This window comes from Phyllostomus hastatus, unplaced genomic scaffold, assembly GCF_019186645.2.
Source record: "Phyllostomus hastatus isolate PE091 unplaced genomic scaffold, TTU_PhHast_1.1 phas_contig_34, whole genome shotgun sequence".
Classification (NCBI taxonomy): domain Eukaryota; kingdom Metazoa; phylum Chordata; class Mammalia; order Chiroptera; family Phyllostomidae; genus Phyllostomus; species Phyllostomus hastatus.
The window spans coordinates 61,343,030-61,366,519 of NW_025333857.1; the positions used below are offsets into that span (position 1 = coordinate 61,343,030).

The 23,490-nt window shown below is 49.5% G+C and overlaps 1 protein-coding gene and 1 pseudogene across 6 annotated transcripts in view; one reads left to right on the forward strand and one right to left on the reverse strand.

The window, feature by feature from the left end:
• Positions 1-703: 703 nt before the first annotated feature.
• The window catches only part of TMEM268 (transmembrane protein 268), a 29,255-nt gene continuing 6,468 nt past the window's right edge, over positions 704-23,490 (forward strand). The window contains exons 1-9 of one of the 6 annotated variants that reach the window (XM_045840396.1): positions 705-857; positions 3,950-3,998; positions 5,272-5,452; positions 12,167-12,276; positions 14,065-14,172; positions 15,234-15,383; positions 17,315-17,437; positions 20,846-20,956; positions 22,954-23,034. In XM_045840396.1, coding sequence (XP_045696352.1) covers positions 5,344-5,452; positions 12,167-12,276; positions 14,065-14,172; positions 15,234-15,383; positions 17,315-17,437; positions 20,846-20,956; positions 22,954-23,034 — 792 coding nt within the window. In that variant the 5' untranslated portion in view covers positions 705-857; positions 3,950-3,998; positions 5,272-5,343. The other 5 variants (XM_045840397.1, XM_045840399.1, XM_045840401.1 and 2 more) reach the window with 5 other exon arrangements.
• Positions 7,923-10,439, reverse strand: LOC123819831 (annotated as a pseudogene).

Here is a 23,490-nt window from a genome sequence, read left to right on the forward strand (position 1 = left end):
GGAGGCCTAGGCACCCCTTACGAAAGAAGGGGAGGTGAAGTGGGGTGTTCCAGCATGGATGAATACCAAAGAACTTTGCTGAATGAAAAAGTTGGGTGTCCAGCAGAACAGAACAGGCTCCCTTTTGTGTGAACACACGTGTGTGTGTCTGTCCATATGTGCTCTACGGAAAAATACACAAAGTTGGTACTTTCCCTGGGGAGAGGGCACCTCCATATTGACCCCTCTGAAATTCCAGGTGGTGGCTTTGGGGGTGGCAGCCAATCTAGTGAACAGCTAGCTACCAGTGTCTGGCAGCTGTCGACACACAGATGATCTCTCATTAAAGCTTTATACAATCCCATGGAGTAGTATAATCTGTTTGTTTTGTTTCATGTTTTACAGAAAACTAAGGCAGAGAGGCGTTAAATAGTTTACCGAAGGTGATCTAAAAAGTGGAGACCTGGCTTAGAGCTCAGACGGCCTGGTCCCTAAACCGATGATCTTAATAATACAATGTGCACTTTTATTTTTCTATAAAAAACAAGTTCCCGAGAAATGTCTGATCCTCAGTATTGCCTCATCCACAGGGTCCCGTGACTGTGTTAGGCGTGGGCTGGACTTCAGAGGTGAGCCGCTGGTCTGACGTGGGCAGACCGAGTCTCAGAGAAGGGCCGGAACTTGTCTCGGAGGGTCCCCCCTCCCCCCCGCCCCCAACCCCGCGAGTCCCTGAAGCAGTGCACGTGGTCGGCAAGCGCGGAGGCGCTTCCTGGCGTCCCGGGAGAGAGCCCGGCTGATGAAAGACCTCTCCCAGCTCGCCTTCACCGCGTGCGGGGAGAAGGCTTCTCTGCTGGCCCCGAGGCAAGCGGCTCCTACCGGTAGGTTGATCTCGCAGGGACGGCCCTGGGGCGGGACCCGCGAGAGTGGCGAGCGCGGCCTGCGGGCGGGGGCGTGCGGCCGTGCTAGAGGCGGCTGCATCGGAGGTGGTGGCGCGGAGGGGCGGTGGCGCGGTGGCGCCCCCGAGCTCCCGCGTCCCCAGGCGATGGCGAGAGGGCGGCGGCGTGGGCTGGTGAGTGTGTGTGGGCGCGGGCGCGCTCCTGTGTCTGCGCCCTGGGCCCCGATTTGAGCGGCGCGGGCGGGTGCTGTGAGACCGAGACCTCCTGGGTGCCCCTTCCTGGCCCGGGGTCAGCGCCGAGGGTGCATCAAGCTTCTTCCGGACGCATTTGGGCCCCTTTGCTGCTAGTGCGTGGGAGCTGCTCTCTGGCGGCTCCAGGGAGCCGGTGGTCTGAGGGCTGATATTTGGGGTGAGGGGAACCCTGAGACTACAGACCCAGGGCGGGACTTGGGGACAGTGATTGTGGCAAGACATAGCTGCCCAAGGCCAAGGCCAGGCGAAGTGGGTCATCTTGATCTGAATGAAGCGAGTTCCGTTCTGGTCCTGACCGAGATTGGCTCCTTGACCTTGGATAGTTCACTTTCATTTGTGGGTCTTCATTTCCTCCTGTGTAAAGTGGAGAGCTTGGACCCGTTGTTTCTCAAGCCCTTTTCACCCCCAAACTTATGTGACAGGCCGGCCTTTGGGGCCTCTTCTTGGGACTTTACAGTTAAACAAAAACCAAACCTGACTAGTGAAAACTGGGATCTTTCTTTCTCTCCCAACCCCCTACTTCCCCTGCTGCCCTCCAACCTCTCTTCCCCAAATCTCAGCGAGTCAGCTGGTTCCTGGGGAGGCTGGGCACTCAGTGTTTGAAGAAATGGAGACCTTTGTTCAGCAGCACTTGAAGGACATCTGCCTTTGCAGGGACTTGCCACCGAGCTAGAAAAGATGGATAACTGGAAGTTCTGGTTAAATGCAGAGTCAGCAAAGGCAACTAAGGAAATTTGGAGAAGTTGGGGAGTAGATGACCAGTGAGTTGCAGGACCCCCTAGGGCTATGCTCACTCCCTGGCTCTGCCTGCCCCTTGATCATTTGTCTCCTCCTCCCACGCTCCCCATAGGACTGGTACAGTCCTGGACCAGGTCCTGAGCTCAGGACACACTGATAGGTAATGGGTTAGTGTCTGTCCCTGGCCAGTCTTGCCAACACCCCTCCTGCCCTCTGTAGCCTCCCAGTGGACAAGGGGCTGCAAGGTGAGTGCAGAGGCTGCTCTGACAGGTCCGTCTGGCCTGTACCTGTCCCCTCCTTGGCAGTCCTTCTCTACCCTCCACCTTTACCAAGCCTGTCTACCGCCCCAAGATGCTGCCCACTCACCCTGACTGCCTTGTTTGTTCGTTGTCTTGTTTCTTGCTTCTCTTTCTTTGAGTTTATCTTTTCCATCAGATGGTGATCCCCTGCAAGGAGGTCTGAAAAGGGACTTAATATTTAATTTTGGTTGTATGGTGGAGAAAGCACAGTGCCTGGTGCTATAAGTTTCTTAAGGGATGACGCTGGAGTAAAAGTAGCAACAGCTATATCCCTTTAGTGATTTCTATTTGCCCAGCCCTGCTTTGAGTAATTTACCTGGATGAACTGTTGAAGCCTCACAACAACTGAGCTACCGTTACTATCTCCATTTCCATGTAAAGAAGGGGCAGAGAGAAGTTAAGCGACTTGCTCCATCCAGGTCACACAGGTGGGAAGTGCAGGACCGTGCAGGTTACTTTTAGCCATTGCATTAAATTGCCAGCCTTTAGTGGAAAATGGATCCAAGGACTATTTTCCTAATGGGCCTAGGAGGTGATCAGATGGGGCAGGAAAGAGCTTCAGCGTTTGCCAAGTGCAGGGGCATGGCAGACATCCTTGGGTTGTTGTTGCTTTCATACCTGTTGGGGGTACAAGATAAGAGGAAGGAAGTACCGGTGATACGACTGACTGGCAAATGCATAACAGTGTTTGGGAGTACCTGCTGTGGGCCAGGCCTTGGGCTAGCTAAGGGGATGGTGGTGCCTCCCCTCCCAGGGTGCAGCATCTCAGGTGCAGTCTAGAATTTGTTGTTGGGTCACACCTGGGAAATGCAATGTTCCTGGATTTAACTCCTTTTTTTTTTTTTTTAAGTGGCATAGGGAACAGGCTAAGAGACACCCAGACCTGGGTGCAGAGGCTCAGGGACATGGAGTTATGGACTTGGACTTGGGAGCCAGATGGCCTGGGCTCACCTGCTGGCTCCACAGTGTCTGGCCACCCTACCTTGGGCAGGTCTCTCTACATCTTTGATCCTCAATTTTCTCTCCTGTGAAATGAGAAAAACCTGTAAGGAAAGGGGCTTGATGGGTGAGCAGGGTGCTGGGTGTCGTGCTTGTGTTTCCTTTTGTTACTCCCCACAGCAGTTATGCCAGTTGGGCCTCCCTGAACCCATGTTACAGAGGAGGACAGCAAGGCTCAGGAGTTAAGTACCTTTACAGTGAACGTCACGGAGCACGGGAGTGACTGAGTGGGGATCTTGTCCATGCTCTTTGGCACTGAAGTCCTCACTCTTTTCCTGTCATTTTGCTGCCTTGTCACCTCAGACGCTGATACAGGTCTGTGTGATGCCTGTTAGTGAAAGACTCATTTCTGTATATTCTTGGTTGGTGGGGGTGGGGGGACTCCCGTGTGGTCTTTTGGAGCTTAAAGTCAGGGCCAGCTCAGTGCATGAGGTCTGCTCAGTCACAAAGCATCCCCCATTTAGTTAGGTCCCCCCACTTGGTTTAAGGCCCTGCTGTCACCATTTTGAACTTTCTCATTTTTGAACAAGGAGCCCCATGTTTTCATTTTGCACTGGGTCCCACAAATCATGCAGCCGGTCCTTTTTAAAGAACCGAGAGAAATGGAATGTGGCGAGGGTGTGGCAGTCACATTCTTCTTTTTAGGGGGCCTGAGCAGTTGTGGTCAGCCCTTGGGCCTGCTTGGAACCGAGCAGATGTGTGCTGACCAGACACTTCCCGTCTTCACCCGTATCAGGAACTATGGCAGCCAAAGATGATTCTGGTGAACTTTTGTTTTTTTAAACAGGATTCGTGTGTCATCCCAGGGACTTAGGCATGATTTGCCTCGGCGAGGGGTGAGTTTCAGCCCCCAGGGGGAGACATCACAGAGAAGGTGTGCAGGCTCCACCCAGAGTGCATGGCACTGGAGACTCCACTTTGGCGTCAAGGAGGTCCCCACTAAGGGCACTTCTGCTTCCGTTGGCCAAGTGGGTAAGGGTCATGTCCGATGGACTGTGTCACTGACCTGGCTCCTGAGGCTTTGGAAACACACCCAAGGTCTCTCAGAGCTGAGTGCCAAGAGGGTGCATTGCTCCCCTCACTCTCGTTTTTCTCCGCCTCCTTGTAGATAGCAGGAACTATTTAACTGACTGTATTTTTTCATTTTTTTCTTTGACCTCCTGGAAGCTCAAAACCAACTCCTAGAATCAGGATGGCAACTGTCGGCAACAAGCAGAGATAGTGTTTATGGCATGTGGCCTTTGTTCCACGTGCTGTTTTCTGTCCTTTATGTCAGTGGTCCCCAACCTTTTTGGCACCACGGACTGTGGAAGACGGGGGTGAGGATATTGGGGGGCAGGAGGTGGGGCTTAATGTGGATGCTGGGGAGATGGGGGCAGAGCTCTGGCCAGCTTTGCTTGCTGCTGGGTTCCTAACAGGCGGCAGACCAGTACTGGTCCATGGCCCGGGCGTTGGGGGCCCCTGGTTTATATGTATTATCCCATCGATTCCTTGCCGTAACCCTGTGGGGAAGGTCCCATTATTTAAATACAGGGAAGCTGAAGCTCCGTGAGGTTAAACCAGTTGCCCAAGTTTACATAACCTGTAGGCTATAGAACTGATGCTTAGAGTGGTTAGTCTGACCCTGGAGTCCCTGTTCTTCAGCACAAACCTCTACTATCTCTGCTAGGGGCTCTGATTGCCAGAATATCTGGGTATTTTTACTCTTCATGGTTATTACTTAAAAAAAAAAAACAGACTTCCCCACCATCCTAATTTTCTTTGTCATTTGTATTTTGCAATGTCTTCAGGGGAGCCATGTGAGATCCTTTGTATAAACAAGTCTCCCCGTGACAAATGTAGCTGTCTGCCCTTAGTCAGGGAATGGAAACCCCACATACCTAGGAGTGGGCCCCCTTCAACTGCTGGGTTCCCTGTGGGTCCCTGGATGTGTCTGAGCTGGAGAAAACCCAAGACCAGAAGGGAGGTTCTCAGTCAAGGTCTTGGGGTGGGGGGTTTAGTTTCTGTCCCTGAGAAGGTTCCTCTGCATGACCAGAAAGACCGAAGTCGGTAGAAAGACTCCAGTTGGCTGTCCCAGGCCTGAAGTTATTTCTTTGCTGTTTTCTGAAGGCAAGTGAAGCTGAGCTGGCTGTTCCAGAATGAACCACAGCCCTGAGAAGGGGAAGTAGCTGGTTCTCTGCTATGGCCTGTGAACCGCAGATGGACCCCGGCAGGGCAGCCAGCCCCTTGCCCACCTCCTCCCCTGGCTGGAGTGCCCTGCCCGTGGGGAGCCCTCCTGGCTGGGGGCAAGGTAAGGTCATGACCTTGAATTCCTTTCCCTGCTACTTCTCCCAGGATCCTGAGCCGGACACACAGAGTATGGAGGGAGGGGAGTGGGGGGCAGAGAAGTGCCTCTGGATGAGGGCGGGCATTTTGGGATTTGTTTCCAGGCCAGTGTCTATCATTTCTACCTTTCCCCTCTGTCACCACCTCCTTAGATCAAGCCACCATCACCCTGTGCTTGGATTCCTGCTGTGCTTTCCCAGCTGATCTCCTCTCCATCTTGGCATTCATGACACAGCATCCAGAGAGATCTTGCTTATTTATTTATTTTTAAGATTTTTTAAATATGCCATGAGATACTATCTTGATTGTATATTTTCCAAAGTCGTTTTGCAGCCACATCTCCCAACCCTTCCAAAGGATTTCACCAGTCTTTCCAATGCAATAAAAGATGCAGGATTATAGTTCTGTCCACCTTCTCTTTTTGAAAGCAATATAATCCTAATGATTTTAATGGTCATATATTCTTATCTAGGAGGGAAAAACATTTATAAATATCAGAAACCCAGTTTTGGGACGTTTGCACTTATTTTGAACTGAATCGGTCAGTGTGTGTGTTCTGAAAAAGGCAGCAGTTTGAGCTCACAACTTGCTGACAGACACGTTTCTATGGAGGGGAGGGGAGGGGAGAGGAGGGGAGAGAGGGAGTGTGAGGGCTGCGTTGCTCCATTGGCCCCAAAGTGCTAATTTCACAAAGGCATCCATCAGAAGTGAATGTGCAATCGTGGTTTGAAAACTTCTACTGCAGTGTAACAAGGAAGTAAACAGTCATTAGACACCTACCGATACAAAGCCAGAAGAAAAAATGAACACAGCAAAGTAACTCTGCCCATACTTGCAGGGCTCCTCAGATCATGTTAGAAGGGTCTCACATTCAATGATCAAGAGATGTGAAAGAAGCAGTAATGATTTCACTTTAAGAAAAATTGCCCCTCTTTCCTGCCCAGCCCATGTATTTAACATGAAAGAATGGGTTTTCTTGACATTCATTGTATACTTATTTGAAGCAGCAACAATAATCAGCAATAATTTGACATTTGTGTTTATAGATGTTCCAGAATTTTTTTCAATTTCTTGAAGCCATTATCCGGTGTTGCCACGAAACACAGACTGTAGATTCAAGGTGGCAGAGACTCTTTCTGAAAGCAATGTTCAGTCAAAGAAACATTAATTAGGGCCAGACAAATACTAAGCAGGGCATTACACCAAGTTTCTGGATCTAGTACAATAAAAAGAGTGAAACCTAGGAAGTTACCTATTGTTTGGTGCAAGGAATAAAGACCTGGACCAGCTGGGTTTTTGGCTGTCTGTTTTACGCACTGTGTGGATCTGCAGCAACTGCTAACTGAAGCAGACATGCACTGTGTTCGTTGCTGCCTTGCATTCTAGACCCTTCCCTCTCCACCCCCAACCATCTACTACCTTATGCCAAGTGTTGTGGATGTGAGCCCCAGGCATCCCAGACAATCCAGTGAGCAGAGTTAGTGCGATGCCCTGGTGGTGTTACCAGTCAGGCACTGGCCCGGAGTGGGGCCGCCTCAGGCCGACCTGAAGTGTGTGGGGGTCTTGACTTCGTGTAGGAAAGATTTCACAACACAAGTCCACGTGATTTTGAGAGTTCGTTTATTACGGCTGGGGACAGTGAAACAAGGGAAAGACTTGGGGTGGAAGAAAAAACAGGACAGAGCCCAGGCGGTGCTCTGCTTTGGCTCCCTAGAAAAGTTAGAGGACAGGAGTGAGTAAGGCTGGGCTGCTGTTAGCCCACCAGGAAGTCAGAGAAAGGGGACCCTGGAGACAGGATCAAGGGTAAGCCCCGGTGGAGCTGTCCCCGCCTGCTGCTCCCCTGGCTGCAAGTCTCCTCGTGACCCTTCGAGGTTAGGAGGAAGTAGAGAGTTCATGCCCTCAAAGGGGCACAGGCGCTGCCTGCACTGAGTCTTTGTCCTGAGAACTGTTTTTTCTGTGGGTGAAAATTTTAGGGGAGGGTTTCAGCAGAAACCCTCAGCTTTCCAAGTCCATTTTTAATATGCTGGTGTATTAAAATGTGTACATAGGGGAGTTTGGGGAATATTCTTCAATCTGCTAAACTGTTTTACTTTTATCTTGAGTCTGTCTGGCTTTTAATGGGGTTTTTGTTATTTGTTCCCCTGACTTCATCTGTCCTTGGGTTTAGCTGGCACAAATGACATTTAATTGGGTCTCTGTTCTCCATTTCCCAGACTAGAGAGATTTAAGCTGCGTATTCTCTGGTTAGGGAGGAGAGGTATAAACCATTCGCTCTCAAGTGTCCTTGGTTAGGGATGATAACTTCCTTCACCAGCTGGCTGTAAGTTGCTCAAACTGTTGGACCCTGTTTCATTGTCCTGTCTCAGTCTCCCCATTGCACTTGCCCAGGAATTTTCCCAGCTTTTTACTATCCTGCCTCAGTGCAAAGTGTGAGGTTAAAAAAAAAAGTCTCTTTCAATCTTTATCCTAGTTTGCTGTGGAAGAAAATTGGCAGCTGAGTTCTCATTCTTCTCTCAAGAAAAATATGCTTGTCTCACATGTCCTTCAGGAAATCCTAATGCCTTTACCTAGGTCTTGTCCGGAGTAAAGCTGGGCTAGCTGAGGCAAAAGGCAGATAGGGCACGATCCAACTATATGCCTCTACCAGACACACACTTTATTTCATTTTTTACCCTCGTCCGAGGACATTCTTTATCATTGCTTGTCGAGACGGAGGGGGAGAGAGAGAAATGGTGCCAGAGAGAGAAACATTGATGGGTTGCTTCTCTGTACACACCTGGGCCAGGGATGAGCACCGGGACCAGGGATCAAAGACGCAACTTTTTACTTCCAGGACGATGCTCAGCCAACTGAGCCAGACTGGCCAGGCCAGGGCAAGACGCACGCTTTAGATTCAAAGACGCAAATACACCTTTCTGTGGCTTCTTTTTCCTGAGGTGTTGACTGTAGTTCATACAACTGTCTCCAACTTCTGCAGTTCCTCCTCTGCCCCCTCCCTCCCTCCGTGACCACCAGCTTCTTGAACTGGTCTGCTTAACATCTGAAGACAATGCTCCTGGTGTTGGCTCATTTGCTGCAGTAACTTTCTTTTTTCTTTTTAAAGATTTTATTTATTTACTTTTAGAGAGCAAGGAAGGGAGGGAGAAAGAGAAGGAGAGAAACAATGTGTGAGAGATACATCGATTGGCTGCCTGTCATATGTCTCCAACTGGAGCCCTGGCCCGCAACTCAGGCATGTGCCCTGACTGGGAATTGAACCAGCGACCTTTCAGTTCACAGGCTGGTGCTCCATCCACTGAGCCATGCCAACTGGGGCTGTAGTAACTTTCTTGACCTATCTGCTGTAGCCATGCTGCAAGCAGGGAAGAGTCTGTTGAATGATTTGCCTCATCTGTTGAAACTGAGGCTGATTCCATAAAAATGGTAGCTGTGCCGCAGCCACTGAAGACAGAGGTGCCCCAGCCTCACCGCTGGAGGGAGGCCGACCACAGCCTATTATGCTCTGTCTCCGGAGATTCCATTAAATGATACCCAACTACTCTGTCAGGGTTGAAACTGGCTCTCAGGGCTGCAATTACTCGCTCCGGTTCAGAGCCCCGTGACAAGATCTCAGTTACTGTATTCTCATAAGACTGACCTGCTACAAGCGCACTGGTTGCCTCCTCAGAAAGACCGGCAAGAATCTCCCAACGTACAGCGCTGTCAGTTGACGTCGGGCTAGCAACCCCCGGTGTTTCTGCTGGCTTTTCTGCAGGGCTCTCCTGTTCTGTTATGCTAGCAGGTGCAGGCTCAGAAGATGCTGCCGTTGATGCTGGAGCGACAGACGCAGGTGTGGGAGTGGGGGCCAGAGCAGGGGTGGGGGTTGGGACCTGAGCCACTGCTACAGTTGGGCCATAGCAGATGCTTAACAGAAACGTGGCTGGTTTCTTACATAATTTGAGACTTGGCTACCTAAAAACAGGGGTTCTTTTTTTTTACCGCTCTCATTAGGAAAGCAATTTACACACACACATACACAAGCAACAGAATGAAACAGAGTGAAATAATTTTCCTCCGGAACTTTGAACACGTCACTCTGCTGATTTTTGGCAAACCGGTTCTTATTCCTTAGTAGGAAATCGCTTCCCCTACACACACAGAGGCAGCTTTTCAGATCTTTCCCCCTAATCTAGGTGTAAAAACAAGTATATCCAAGTAGAGAAACTCACTGATCTCACTTTAAGGAATAGATGAAAAAGGTTGTTGCCAAGAACCCAGGAACCCATGGTTCTGGAGGCAAACAAAGGAACCGTGGAGTCTTTGCATTGCTCAGGCAAACCCTTTGCTCAGCGTGCAGAGAGCTGGCTGGGGGGGGCGGGGGGCGGGTGACACCCTCCACGTGTTGAGTCCAAACCTACGTGGGCGTCCCATTCGATGCTGTGAGTTGGGAGAGGGAGTCGGGCCCCATCCAGTGTGCGTGCCTGCTTTTGTGCACACCTTTGTTCCTTTTTTTCTAAACAATTTATTCACTCATTTACTTTTAGAGAGAGGGAAAGGGAGAGAAAGAGAGGAAGAGAAACATCGATGTGAGAGAGAGACATTGATTGGTAGCCTTTCATATGTGCCCCAATCAGAGACTGAACCCACAATCTGGGCATGTGCCCTGACTGGGAATCGAACCGACAATCTCTCACTTTTGTGGGATGACACCCAGCCCACTGAGCCACAAATGGGTCAGGGTGCTTCTCCCCTTTCTTACTTGCATCTCCCCAGGTGACATTGGTCCAGTTCCTTTGTTCACCTTTTGGAGGCTCTGTTTCCTTTTCCGTGATAATGGTTATCGATCTAATTTTATCTTTTCAAAATTTATTTTTATGAAGCCCCCTTAAATCCTTTCTGGTATGGGAGGGTGAAAACAAATACAGTTGACCCTTGAACAACATGCGTTTGAACTGTGCGAACCCACTTAGCATGCCGATGTTTCTCAGTAAACACCTGGACATTTTCCGTCGGTGGCTGGGAGACTGCAGATGTGGAGGGCCGAACGCAGGCCCTGGTCTGTGCCTTTTACACGCGGGGCTTGAGCGGCTGCGGATCTCGTTATCTGTGCCGGGTCCTGGAACCAGTCCCCCGTGGGTGCTGAGGGACAGCTTAGGTTTCGAGGGATTCAGAAGTCATACCTGGATTTTCAACTGTGAGGGGAGGGGCAGGAGAGGGGTCGGTGCTCCTCACCCCGAGTTGTTCAAGGGTCGATCAGCTGTACAACAGAATCAGCGTTGCTGTGTTGTAACTTTTTCTGTTGTGCTTGCTTTTAAGATATGACAAGAAGAGTGACCAACGGTTACTCAGCATCCATTTTGGGCCGAGCATTGTATTTTCATTATTTGAAAAGTCTTCTGCAGGGGACTTAGAGGGACCAACCTCTAAGTAGATGGCCCGGGATTTAGTTGCTTCTCCAAGGGTACCCTGTTAGCGAGAGGCAGAGTTACAGATTGAACACCAGACTGGCCAGCTTACGGTTTTGTCCAGCCCCTCTGCTGAGATCTGAAGGAAGGTTCAGCGTCACTCTGCCACCCTTACTCCCTGCACCGGAGGGAGTTCCAGCCCCGAGCTTTCAGTCCAGCTGGCCTCGGCCTCAGTCTGATCTCATCGCAGGCCTGCAGGGCAAGAGTTCTGATGCCTGTTGTGAGCAACCTGCGCTAATGGGGTGTGTTTTTTGAGCTCAAGATTTATGTTTTTAAAATGTCGAGTGAGTTGCGGATACACTGGGAGGGGTTATCAGTCAGTCAGTGTATGAGTTGTGTGTAGTTGCTGCAACCAATTACCACCGCCATAGTGGCTTGCAAACACACGCTTATCCGCTCACAGTTCTGTGAATTAGAAGCTGGCCTCTGACCTCACTGAGTGGAAGTCCTCATGGCATCGGCAGGGCTGCATTCCTTCCGGAGGCTTGGGGGACACTCTGTTTTCTTTCCTTTTCCAGCTTCTCAAGGCTGCCCACACTCCTTAGCTCACGAATCCTTCCTCCATCGTCAGAGCCAGCAGTGATCCATCTCTCTGTGCCTTTCTACCATCCCTCCTCACTCTTTTGCCCCCTCTTCCACTTCTAAGGATCCTTATAGTTACGTTGGGCCCACCCAGATGATCCAGGATGATCTCTCTGTTTACGGCCAGCTGATGAGCAGTGTTAAGTCCATTAGCAACTTTAATTGTCCTTTGCCCTGTACAATAACACATGCACAGGTTCCGGGGAGTGGGGCGTGGTATCTTTGGGGGGTCCATGGTTCTGCCTATCATAGTTGGTTATCTTATTCACACTCTTGTGTCCACTGGGAATGCAAGAGTTACTTGGCAGAGCAGTGCTTGAATGAATGTTTGCTACGTCATCTCCTCAATGTAGTTAATTGTTGTCTGTTTAAATATCCCTTGTGATGGGAAGCTCACTACCTCCCATCTGTGTGTGGCTGTGGACAGCTCTCTTTTGGGGAAATTCTTCCTTATGTGGTCTTGCATTGCATCCTAATAGCCTCCACCCTCTGGCCTCAGTTCTGCCTCCTGGGGGCTTTCCTGTCAACTCCAGTTCTTCTGTAGGGATTAGCCCCCTATGCCTCCCTGCCATGAGGAGGTGATGCCATCAGGCTCTGGGCTCCTCCAAGTAGTAGTTACCGCTCAGCCAGATGAAGCTTCTGTCTGCTTTCAGAGCTCTGCAATGGCCAGGTCCTTACAGTTCTCCGGATCGATAATACCTGTGCACCTATCTCCTTTGATCTGGGAGCCGCAGAAGAGCAGCTGCAGACCTGGGGCATTCAGGTGAGTGCTGATTTTATGAAGTCCTTACCGTTTTCCTTCTGTCCTCCCATCTGCCTATCTATCTTGCCTTTCATCCAGTTATTCACAAAATATTTATTAAATACTGTATGCTTGCTATGGTGTGAGAGAGAAGGAAGATGAATTAGAATTGTCCTCCCTTCCCCACTCTGCACCAGGCACTCAGCCGCGCACTAGACACTGCAGAAGTGAACAGGCCCCAGTGCCTGTGCTCACACGGCTCCTGAGCCCAGTCGGGGAGATGGGCATACGCCGGATGGATCGGACAGTGTGACAGGAATGCTGCAGTAGAGGGCTGTGTAAGGCATTGAAGACCTTCACTGAGAACGTGGTCAACCTGCCAGGGGTGCGGGCCGTGGTTATGGAAGGTCCACTGAGGAGCAGACACTGGTCTGGGATCTTGAGGAAAAACAGGAGTTGGCTGGGTTGGCAGGAGGAAGGGCATTTCAGGGGAGGGAAACGTATATGGATTCATTGGCTGATAATGCCAAGGGCGATATTAATGCCGTTACCTAAGGTTTTCGTGGAGATTAAGTGAGATAATGCCGGAGGAACACTTGCACTGTCTCTGGCACGTAGTAAGTGTTCAATAAATTGTATTGCTGTTGTCATTAAGTGCCCAGAGTTGCGGTTCTCTTCCCCCTGCTCCCCCCAGGGAGGACAAACTGGGCGTGGGGAAGATACACTGCTCATTTTCCCTTGCAGGCTTGAGAGATTACTTCTTTAAGCTGCATTGCATTACTGTTTAACACAACATTTTATCACCATTAAGGGGAAACCTTCCAAATTGATAGCACCAAGCCCACATCAGCACAACAGCTGGTTTATCGTCCCACGTTTCCTTTCAGTCTTTGTTTAGAAGAACATTTGTTTTTAAACAGTTATCTTTAGACGGGGTTTTGTTAGCCCACAAACTGTTTACATACTGTTCTGCTGTTCATCTTTCATGGTTAAATTCTGATTTCTTAAGCAGCCCACTCTCGTTAGGCCTTTTTACAACGTGGCATTTTTGTTTGGGCAGGAAGATGCGAGTTTTCAATACTGTGGACTGTGTGAATACTTACCTGATTTTGCAGTGTTGGTAATAGCACTTGTGTATCTAGTGTTCACTGTGGACCCAGCACTGCACCAGTATACCCATATCCTTAGATACACGTGCGTGTCCAAGTAAGACATACCGACTGTGGAAAGCAGAACCAGGACCCCCAAAGATGTCCAGATAATATGTATATACATATACATACACACTATGTAATGCATGTATCAGTACTGTATATGTATTATCTTATTAAAGGCACGCTACCTCTATAAGGTGGGGTACTCTTAGTATCCTTGTTTTACAGAGGAGAAGTCAGAGACTCAGAGAAGGGGAGTTACTTTTTCCAGGTCACCCAGCACATGAGTGGCAGGGCCAAGGTTTGCACCCAGGGCTGGCTGACTCCCGGGTCTGTGCCTTCACCATTAAGGCTCTGCTGGGTCTGCTGTGAGGGACTGAACCTTGGGCTGCGGGGGTCCCTCTGTGGGATGTCCTCTGGAGCTGTCCCACCTCCCCCTTGGTGCCTGGCCTTCCCTGAGCTGGGAGCTGCACCCTGTGATTGCCGTCAGCTCTCTGAGCTCCTCATTCAGCCTTCTGGTCCAGCCCACAGAGAGCTGGATCCTCCTTCCGAGTGATCGCCATGTGAACGGGAAATGACATGTGCGCTGGCAGGAAGGAGGTGGGGAGGGGCTCTCTGCAGCTGAGTGATCCCTTTCTCTTGGGTGGCCAAGCAGGTCCCGGCTGACCAGTACAGGAGCTTGGCTGAGAGTGCCCTCTTGGAGCCCCAAGTGAGAAGATACATCATCTACAACTCCAGGCCCATGCGGCTGGCCTTTGCTGTGGTAAGGAGGGAGGTGGGCCCATGCTGCCCCGCTGCAGCCCCCGTGGCACTGCGGAATTCAGCGTCCCGTGCTGCAGCCTGTTGCTGTGGGGAAGGGGCCTGGGGGCTGGTGGCCCAGCTGCCTGGGAGAGGGCAGCACACATGCACCTGCATTTCCTATAAGAGGAAATTTATGGCAGAGAGTTGTAGCCAGGCCCCCACGTAAAGGATGGGAGGCAGGGATTCCTGAGGGCAGAGCTTGGGCTTGGAGAGCTGCAGACCCATCACCGAGGCTTTAGACTCAGTGTCTGGCCTTGGTCAAGACTTTTCTCCTCTCTGGGGCTTGGTTTCCCCGTTTGTTCAACAGATGGGTCCATTTGAGCGCTAATCGTGTGTGTGTGTGTGTGTGTGTGTTTACACATATATACATACACATATAAACATACGCATACACCTACAAATATACTCCAACATACACACACACACACACATATATATATATATATATATGGCAGAGCCAGTACTTGAACCCAGGCAGTCTGGTTTAGCCACTCTTAACCACCATGACTTGCTTCGTCTCTAAATGGTTGGAGTACTCCTAACCCCTATGTCCTGCTTCTCAGGAAGGGCAAAGGATGGCAGCCAGCTTTTGTTAATTTTCTGATAAGTGCTGGGTTGTTAACATGTTATCTTATTAATGCTTATATTAGTGCTGTGAAGTAGGTATCATCCTCATTGTACAGATGAGGAAAGTGAGGCTCAGAGAGTCGTTATAAGTTGTCTAGGCCACACAGCTGTTGAAGGATCAATGTGGGTTTCTGACTCCTATTTCTCTACCTCCAAAGCCGGCTGCCCTTTTCCATTTTATTTAAAACCAGGGCAAGCAGGGATTTGGAGTAACTCTTCTAACCCCGTTTCTCTACCTTCACTTATGATCCGGGAACAAGGACTCATTCTCACAGGCTCTGTGAGCTCTGTGAATCCAAGGAGTTGTCACCAGTGTCCAGGGGTGTCCCCTTGATTGGAGCTGCTTTGCTCAAGGACTGGTGTTCCTGACCTTGCTCTTGGCTTGGCTTTTCACAGGTTTTCTACGTGGTGGTGTGGGCCAACATCTACTCCACCAGCCAGCTGTTTGCCCCGGGGAACCACTGGGTGGGTGTGCTGCTCGTGACCCTGGCTGCGATGAGCCTGACCCTGACTCTCATGCTCATCTTCGAGAGACACCAGAGGAAGGTGAGATGTCCCGAGACCCCAGCCACACCCCCTGCAAAGGGCTCTGTGGGCAGGTGGATCCCAAGTGAGAGTTTTTCTCTTTCACCCGCTTCAACAGATTGCTCCAACCTTGGAGTTCACACTGGCCCATGTGCCCAGTGACTGAAAGAAATTAAATCACATGTGTGATTGAATCCTGTCTTTCCTGTCTAATCCCTGTGGGTTGTTTTTCTGGAAGCAAGCTGTGTTTTGAGAGCGCCTGGGAGGTGGGAGGAGGGCACATACTGGCTAGTGTGTGTATGGCACTTAGTGATTACTGAGTCCTTCCACACACCTCCACCCCTGGATGCTCAGGACAGCTCTGAGTGAGGAGGGGTTACTAAGTGCAAGGTGCCTGGGGCTGAGGGAGGTGGGTGGGTGCTGGCTCTGGGCTCTGTTGATAGTCCTGTCTCATTTGACTCCAGCAGCACCTTCTGAGGCAGTGAGTGGGTGGTCAGAGAATTAGGTTACTCGGCCTCACCCCACTGTGAGCGGCAGAGCAGGGATTCAGAGCCCTCTGATTCCTGATCTCATTCAACAAAGGAGATTGATATCTCCTGGCTCACTAATTATGTTCTGCTCCTTTAACGTCGGTCTTTTGTTACTTACTGAGTGCTTCATATGTGGTTGATCGTCTGTTAAATGCGTTATGTAATTAACTCATGAAACCCCTCCAATAAATCGCTGGGTTAGTCTTTTACACTCATTTTACAGATGAGGAACCCGAGGCTCCTAAAGGTTCAAGGAGTAGTCCAAGGCCATGCTGGTAATAAATGGCAGAGCTGGAATTCAAGGCCAGGACACTTAGATTCCAAGCTATGTTCTCAATTGATACCCGGCTCTCTTGGTATTTCCTGGGTGTTGTAGCAGATTGCCATAAACGTGGTAACAAATTAACTACCTTACAGCCTGCTGCATCCTCTCTGGAGCTTCTAGGGGAGACTCTGTCTCCTTGCCTTTTCCTGGAGGCCGCCTGCATTCCTTGGCTCCTGTTTCCTTCATCGTCAAAGCCACCAGTGGCAGATCGAGGGGTGGATCGAGTCCTTCTCACGCCTTTGACCCTGAGTCTTCCTGCCTCCTTCTTCCACATTTAAGGTCCCTTGTGACTACGCTGGTCTGCCTGGATAATCTGGGGCAAGCTCCTTATGTTAAGGCCAGCTAATTAACAATGTTAGTTCCATCTACAGCCTCCATTCCCCTTTGCCATGTAATGTAACCTATTCACAGGTTCTGGGGAGGAGGACTTAGAATCTTGAGTGGGGGGCGCATTATTCTGCCTGCCACACCTCTTTCCAGTGCTTAGAAAGCTCCCCAGCACCTGGCACAGAGCTGGACTCAGAGATCTTGAGCAAACACTCTGCTCTTGCGTGAGCCAGGAACAGAGGGTGGGGTGTTGGCAGATGTGGCCAGAATTCGGGGTGTGAGTTCCATTTAGTGCTCATTCTGGAAAGATGTTTGTTTGGCTTTTGCAACAAAGCTGACAAAATAATGCTGCCTTAGATTTTGTTGAAGATTTCATGGCCTTGCACTTGGCCTATAAAAAAAAATGGAATGGGCTGTTCCTGCAGCAAGAAACTTCTCTTGGCACAGGGGAAAAAGCAAGCTATTTTCTGCTTTAGCAGGAGCAAGCGAAAAATGTGCACCTGGCAGGTGCATCAAGGATGCAGCTGTAATCAGTGCTGTTCAGGGAACACTTACTGTGGCCGCCTCCTTTCCCCTCTTCCATCCTTGTTCGGTCAGTATCTATGAAGCCCCTGCGAGTACTAGGGAATGTGCCAGGCACAAGGCAGAGATGAGCAAGACCTTGTGTCTGTACCCAGCAGGTGCAGCTGGAGGCCTGAGGTAGGCAGTGGCACTCCTGTCATCACTATTTGCTCATTCAGAGAACCCCTTCAAGGTCCTTTCCTTCCTAGCAAAGCCTACCATTGAATGAGCACCCGCTATGTGCTCTGACTTTGGAACCTGATATCCATGTCCAACAACAGCCTGACAAGGAGGCAGGATACCTGTGCCGTCTGCTAGCTCTGCAACCTGGGGTGAGTTATTACTGTACCTCCCAGGGCCTTAGTTTCCTCATCTGTGAAATGGGATAATAATTGTAGTGTCCACCCCGCAGGTTGTTCGGAGAATTAAATGACTTAATACATGCAAGTGTGTATAATCGTACCTGGTATAAGGTAAATGCTCACCAAGTGTTAGTCTTATGATTATTGACTCTGTTGGCCAGTGAAGGAAAAGGCTCAGACAGGTTAAGTAAGCAGTCCATGGCCATGCAGCCTCCTCAGGTCTTGCCTCAGCTCAAGGACTTCTTCCTCCTTGGACCCCTTATCATTCAGGACCATGCATGTTCCCCTTCCTGACCATTGTCATTCTTACTGCTAGTGTCCTACCTGCCTCAGGTAGCATCCTTCAGAGCCTTAGCACTTTGCATACAGTGCCTTGTCTTCCCCTTGTGTGGGGCAGTAATAGGCTTTCTCAAAATGGGAAGGTTTGTGAAGGCAGGCACACCCCTGTCTTGCGCCCCCTACAGAGTAAAGCACATTGCTAAGGCATGTGGGAAGTCTCTAAAGATATTTGCGGCCAGTATGTACAGTGGAAAACAATGAGTTTTCCATTCAGTATCATCATTGTAATGATATCATTGCCTGACATGTATTGAGTGTTTATTCTTCAAAGTATTCTATGTGGGTGAACTCATTTCATCCTTATTATAACCCTTATTATAAGGGAATGTTCGTATCTCCAACTTGGAGATGAGGAGATGGGAGGCAGAGAGATAGTAATTTGCGCCAAATTATGCAGGTAGGGAGAAATTGAGTCAGGATTTGAACTTTTGGTGATGCAGCCTTCTTTTTTTTTAAATATATTTTATTGAGTATGCTATTGCAGTTGTACCATTTTTTCTCCCCTTTATTCCCCTCTGCCATGCACCCCCTTTCCCACCAGCATTCCCACACCCTCCTTAGTTCATGTCCATGGGTCATACATATCAGTTCTTCGGCTTCTCCATTTCTCATACTATTCTTAACCTCCCCCTGTCTACTTTGTACCCACCAATTATGCTTCTTATTCCCTGTACCTTTTCCCCCATTCACCCTTCCCCCTCCCCACTGATAACTCTCCTTATAATCTCCATTTTTGTGATTATGTTCCTGTTCTAGTTGTTTGCTTAGTTTGTTTTTGTTTTTTAGGTTCAATTGTTGATAGTTGTGAGTTTGTTGTCATTTTACTGTTCATAATTTTGATCTTTTTCTTAGACAAGTCTCTTCAACATTTCATATAATAAGGGCTTGGTGATGATGAACTCCTTTAACTTTACCTTATCTGGGAAGCACTTTATCTGCCCTTCCATTCTAAATGATAGCTTTGCTGGATAGAGTTATCTTGGATGTAGGTCCTTGCCTTTCATTACTTTGAATACTTTCTAGCCCCTTCTTGCCTGCAAGGTTTCATTGGAGAAATCAGCTGATAGTTGTATGGGCACTCCTTTGTAGGTAACTGTCTCCTTTTCTCTTTCTGCTTTTAATATTCTCTCCTTATCTTTAATCTTGGGTAATTTAATTATGATGTGCCTTGGTGTGTTCCTCCTTGGGTCCAACTTCTTTGGGACTCTCTGAGCCTCTTCGACTTCCTGGAAGTCTATTTCCTTTGCCAGATTGGGGATGTTTTCCTTCATTATTTTTTCAAATAAGTTTTCCATTTCTTGCTCTTCCGCTTCTCCTTCTGACACCCTTATGATTCGGATGTTGGAATGTTTCAAGTTGTCCTAGAGGTTCCTCAACCTCTCCTCATTTTTTTGACTTCTTGTTTCTTCATTCTGTTCCAGTTGAATGTTTATTTCTTCCTTCTGCTCCAAATCATTGATTTGAGTCCTGATTTCCTTCCCTTCACTGTTGGTTCCCTGTATATTTTTCTTTATTTCACTTTGCATAGCCTTCACTTCTTCCTTTATTTTGCATTCGTACTCAGTCATCTCACTGAGCATCCTGACACCTGATTACCAGTGTTTGGAACTCAGCATCTGATAGGTTGGCTATCTCCATGTTGCTTAGTTCATTTTCTGAAGTTTTGATCTGTTCTTCCATTTGGGCCATATATCTTTGTCTTGGTGCACCGTTCTGGATGATTGTTTCTTCTTTAACTCCTTGGTTGTTGGACTTCCATACAGTTTGATTTTCTGGTGGTTCTGGTTATTTTTTGTTTTTAAATTTGTTGTTGTCCTTTTGGTTGTGGGAGGACGCAAAGCCTATCTATCTACGTCTCCATCAGGTCTGGTGACTCATGCTTCTGAAAGGGTGAGCAACCCTTGCAAATATTTTAGGCAAAACAAAATATAATCATCTCTTGATTTTCAGACAGTGGCATTTCTGGAAAATTCACTATATTTTAAACCTGTTTAAAAACAAATGCACTTTATGGGTTTACATGTTCAATGGAGTTAGGTTGGCCCTTTGGAGAATTATAAGCATATTTTTCACCTGCATTTTCACTCAGTGTGTCTTTTAGTTCAGGTTGGCTGGGAGACAATTCCGTGTGTGGGATTGTCTCATGGGACATGGCCTTCACTAAAAGGCACACATTTAACATCCCTGGCTCTTGTCTCTAAGTGCCAGGTTTGCCCTTCCCATCCCTATGACTATCAAAAGGGTCTTCTTACATTTCCAAAAGCTCCCTACAGGGGTCCCGATGTTTAGAAAACCATTGTCCTTGAGTGAACTGCCTTCTAATTGCATCTGAAAGCCCTTGGAGGGGGCTGTCTCTTTCCCACAGCAGCACTTTGAATCCTGACACCTTTCTTCTCTCTTCTCCTTACCAGCCTGTTTAGCGTCTACTTTGTCAACTGACTCTACAATGACATTGGTTTGGGTGGGAAAAGAAGGAGACAGAGTTGCAAAGTACACCCCCCACCCCTTATGCTGAGGGGCCAGGCACTGTGCTGGGTACTTTGGAAAGTAGGTGCCTTATAGACAGAGTAGGTGCTTTGCTTACACAATAAATGCTCGCCCACCCCCTATCTTCCCCCCATCTCCCCTCTATCCCCCCTCCTCCTGCAGATGCCTATGACAGCTGACTGTGTTCCAGGCAGTGGCCTGAGTGCTTCACACACGCAAACTCAGTAAATCTCCCCACATCCCTAGGAGGCAGAGATACCCTTTATCTTTACTGTACCATTGAAGACAGCAAGACTGAGGGAAGCAACATAGCCTGCCCAAGCCACACTGCCAGAAAGTAGGAGAGCTGGGCTCACCCGAGGGCTGTCTGACACTATGGAATGTATTGTCTCAGCAACTCCACAGTCCCATTTCATAGGAGGATGGGTGTGTCTTGAAGAAGAGGATTGTCCCATGGTGTCTAGTGGTGGGACCGTGTGTGGTTCTTTCTGGGACCCAAGAGCTCCCTGGCAGCGTGGACATCTGGCCACAAGGCTGACGTTTGTCTTACAGGCCAACACCAACACGGACCTAAGGCTGACGGCTGCCAACGAAGCCCTGCTGCGGCACCGGGTGCTGTTGGGGGTGACGGACACGGTGGAAGGCTGCCAGAGCGTGATTCAGGTACCGTGTGTCGGGGTGACCTCTCCCCAAGGGCCCACTTTAGGGCTGGGCTGGGCTGATGGGGAGTGGGGGGCCCACGTTCTCCCAGTCTGCCCAACGTCTTGCAGAGTCTGCTAATGAGATGGTGTAGGCAGTCCTTCTCTTCCCCTTTGCTCCAGCGTTCCTTCCTGGAGACTCTTTTCTGGGTGGTAACCTGCAGCCTAGCACCTCCGAGGCAGGCCTGGAGGGGAAGCTCAAGGACTGTCCACGCCTCGTTCCACATTCAGCATTGACTCACCAACAGACGTGGTCTCTTCTGTGCCAAGCACTGAGGGGCCCATGCAGGGCCCATGCAAGGCTCCAGGAGGGGCAGGTGGGATCCCGAAGGCATTGTCTGCCTGGCTCCATTGATTTCTTTACCCCAAAGACAGTGGGGAAATCTCAGCTGACTAGCGTGAGGTCACACAATGGGTCTGGGCCACAGCTGGGTTAGATGAGCCCCAGGTCTCCTGGTGTTGACTGGGCTCCCCACATGGGGTTGCTAAATCTTCTCAACATTGCATCTGCCTTCTCACCTGTCATTGCCCCTTGCCCGGTGGGAGCACCGGGGTGGGCTGGTGGCTGGGACCTGGGAAGAATCTCCTTGTGCACGCCTCCTGTTCATCTCACAGATATTTACTGAGAGCCTAGTATGTGCCGGGTTCTAGGTACTGGGGCTTCAGCAGAGGGCAGATACATGCAGATCCCTGTGTTTATGGAGCCCGGCACACCTGAGATGGTGTAGAGTGACAGGGGAGCTTGGCTGACAGCAGGGGGTGAACTCGATGGCATCGTAAGATGGCTGGCAGTTCAAGTGTGACAGAGAGACTGAGAGGTCCTTGGATCAGGGGTCTTCTCAGCCTTGTTTTTCTCCAGATCCTCTTTATGGATTGGCACATGGGGTGACTTGGCAAGTGGGTGACTTGTGAATGAACACATCTTTTAAAATAATTGGGTTCTTTCAGTTTCAAAGTAGTGTTTTGGGGACGAGGTGATACAATCGCTTGGATTTTCTGTAAGACCATTGAGATGGGTGGGGTCGGGGATGGAGAGTGTCTGGGTGAGTGACGGGGTGGGTAGAGAAGAAGCAAGAGCAGTCATGAGGTGGTGGCTGTTGACCCCAGATCGGGGCAGCTGGAAGTTAATGACATCATTTGCTCTACTTTTGTGTTTGTTTGGAAACTTTCATAATGAAAAGTAAAAAAGAAATTGAAAAAATGTTCCCTTGGGGATGAGACAATGGGAGGGGTTCATTGGCAAGAGGGACGGGGCCTTGGCTCCCATGGGTCAGTCCCTGGGAGGAGGGAGGCCTGGGATCCAGAGGAAGTGGTCAGCGACTGGAGGTGTGAGACATGGGCTCCCAGTTTCTTGCAGAACTTGGGTGACGTGTGGCAGGTGTGGACCTGACAAGGTGATGTCATGTGTGAACATAGACGATTTTGGCTTCATCTAAGTTTAGTCTGGCTTTCTGGGGGCTGTTGGGGTTGTGGAGGAAGGGGAGGTAATGGTGAGGTGTGGACTTCTTCCCCTGCTCCCCTCCCCACAGAGCACCCGGGTTGATGACCTCTGACTTGGCTGGGGCCAGTAAGGGGGACAGCTCTGAAGGGTTCACTCATTTGCCTGTTGGTTTCCAGACAGAAGGGCACGTGGTCTCTGAAGATGAAGGTGGTAGCCCTGGATGGATCCATGATGTCCAGGAGGGTCTGGAGTCTGTCAGATGCTTAGTGATGTGGGGGGGGTGGGGCTGCAGCCATGGCGAACAGGTTTACCCTCAGAGCCGTCTTTCTGTCAGCTGTACAAAGGAGATATCCTCATTGATGGGGACCCTAGGCGAGAGCAGAATGATGTGTTTCTGCTAGAGAACAGGATAAACCCAGGGGTCCACAGAAGGATGGACCTCTGGCAAGGAGGCAGGAGGTAGAAGACCATCTCAGGGACTGGCATTGAACCTCAGGGCTCATAGCTTCTTTTCTCCCCAGCTCTGGTTTGTCTACTTTGACCTGGAGAACTGTGTGCAGTTTTTGTCTGAACATATTCGAGAAATGAAGACTAGCCAAGAGGTAAGATACCTTAAATGAAAAACAAGCAAACAAAAAAACCCAGGAGACCGAATTGTATAGATTGCATCACTACTTAGGAGGAAGACCATCTATGTCAAGTCAGTGATTATTTGGCCTAGGGAATTAAGCCTTTTTAACTAACCACATTTTAACCAATCTCCTTTTTAACTATTGGTATTTTCCACATTTCCTATAGTGAGCATATATTTATTTATTACATAATAATAATTAATAGGAATAATAATAAAGATGCCGGTAGAGGAAAGTACCTCGTGGTTAGATGACTTTCACTTGTTCTGCCATCTGTGAAGAAGATCGTGGGACTTTTGCTCTGACTCCACAGATGAGGAAACTGAGGCTCCGAGTAGTCCTGTCGGCACTGTTGGTTGGTCACAGAGCAGGTTGGTGATGCCCAGTTTGGAGGCAGCCCTCCTGTCTCCAAGCCCTGGCCTCCTC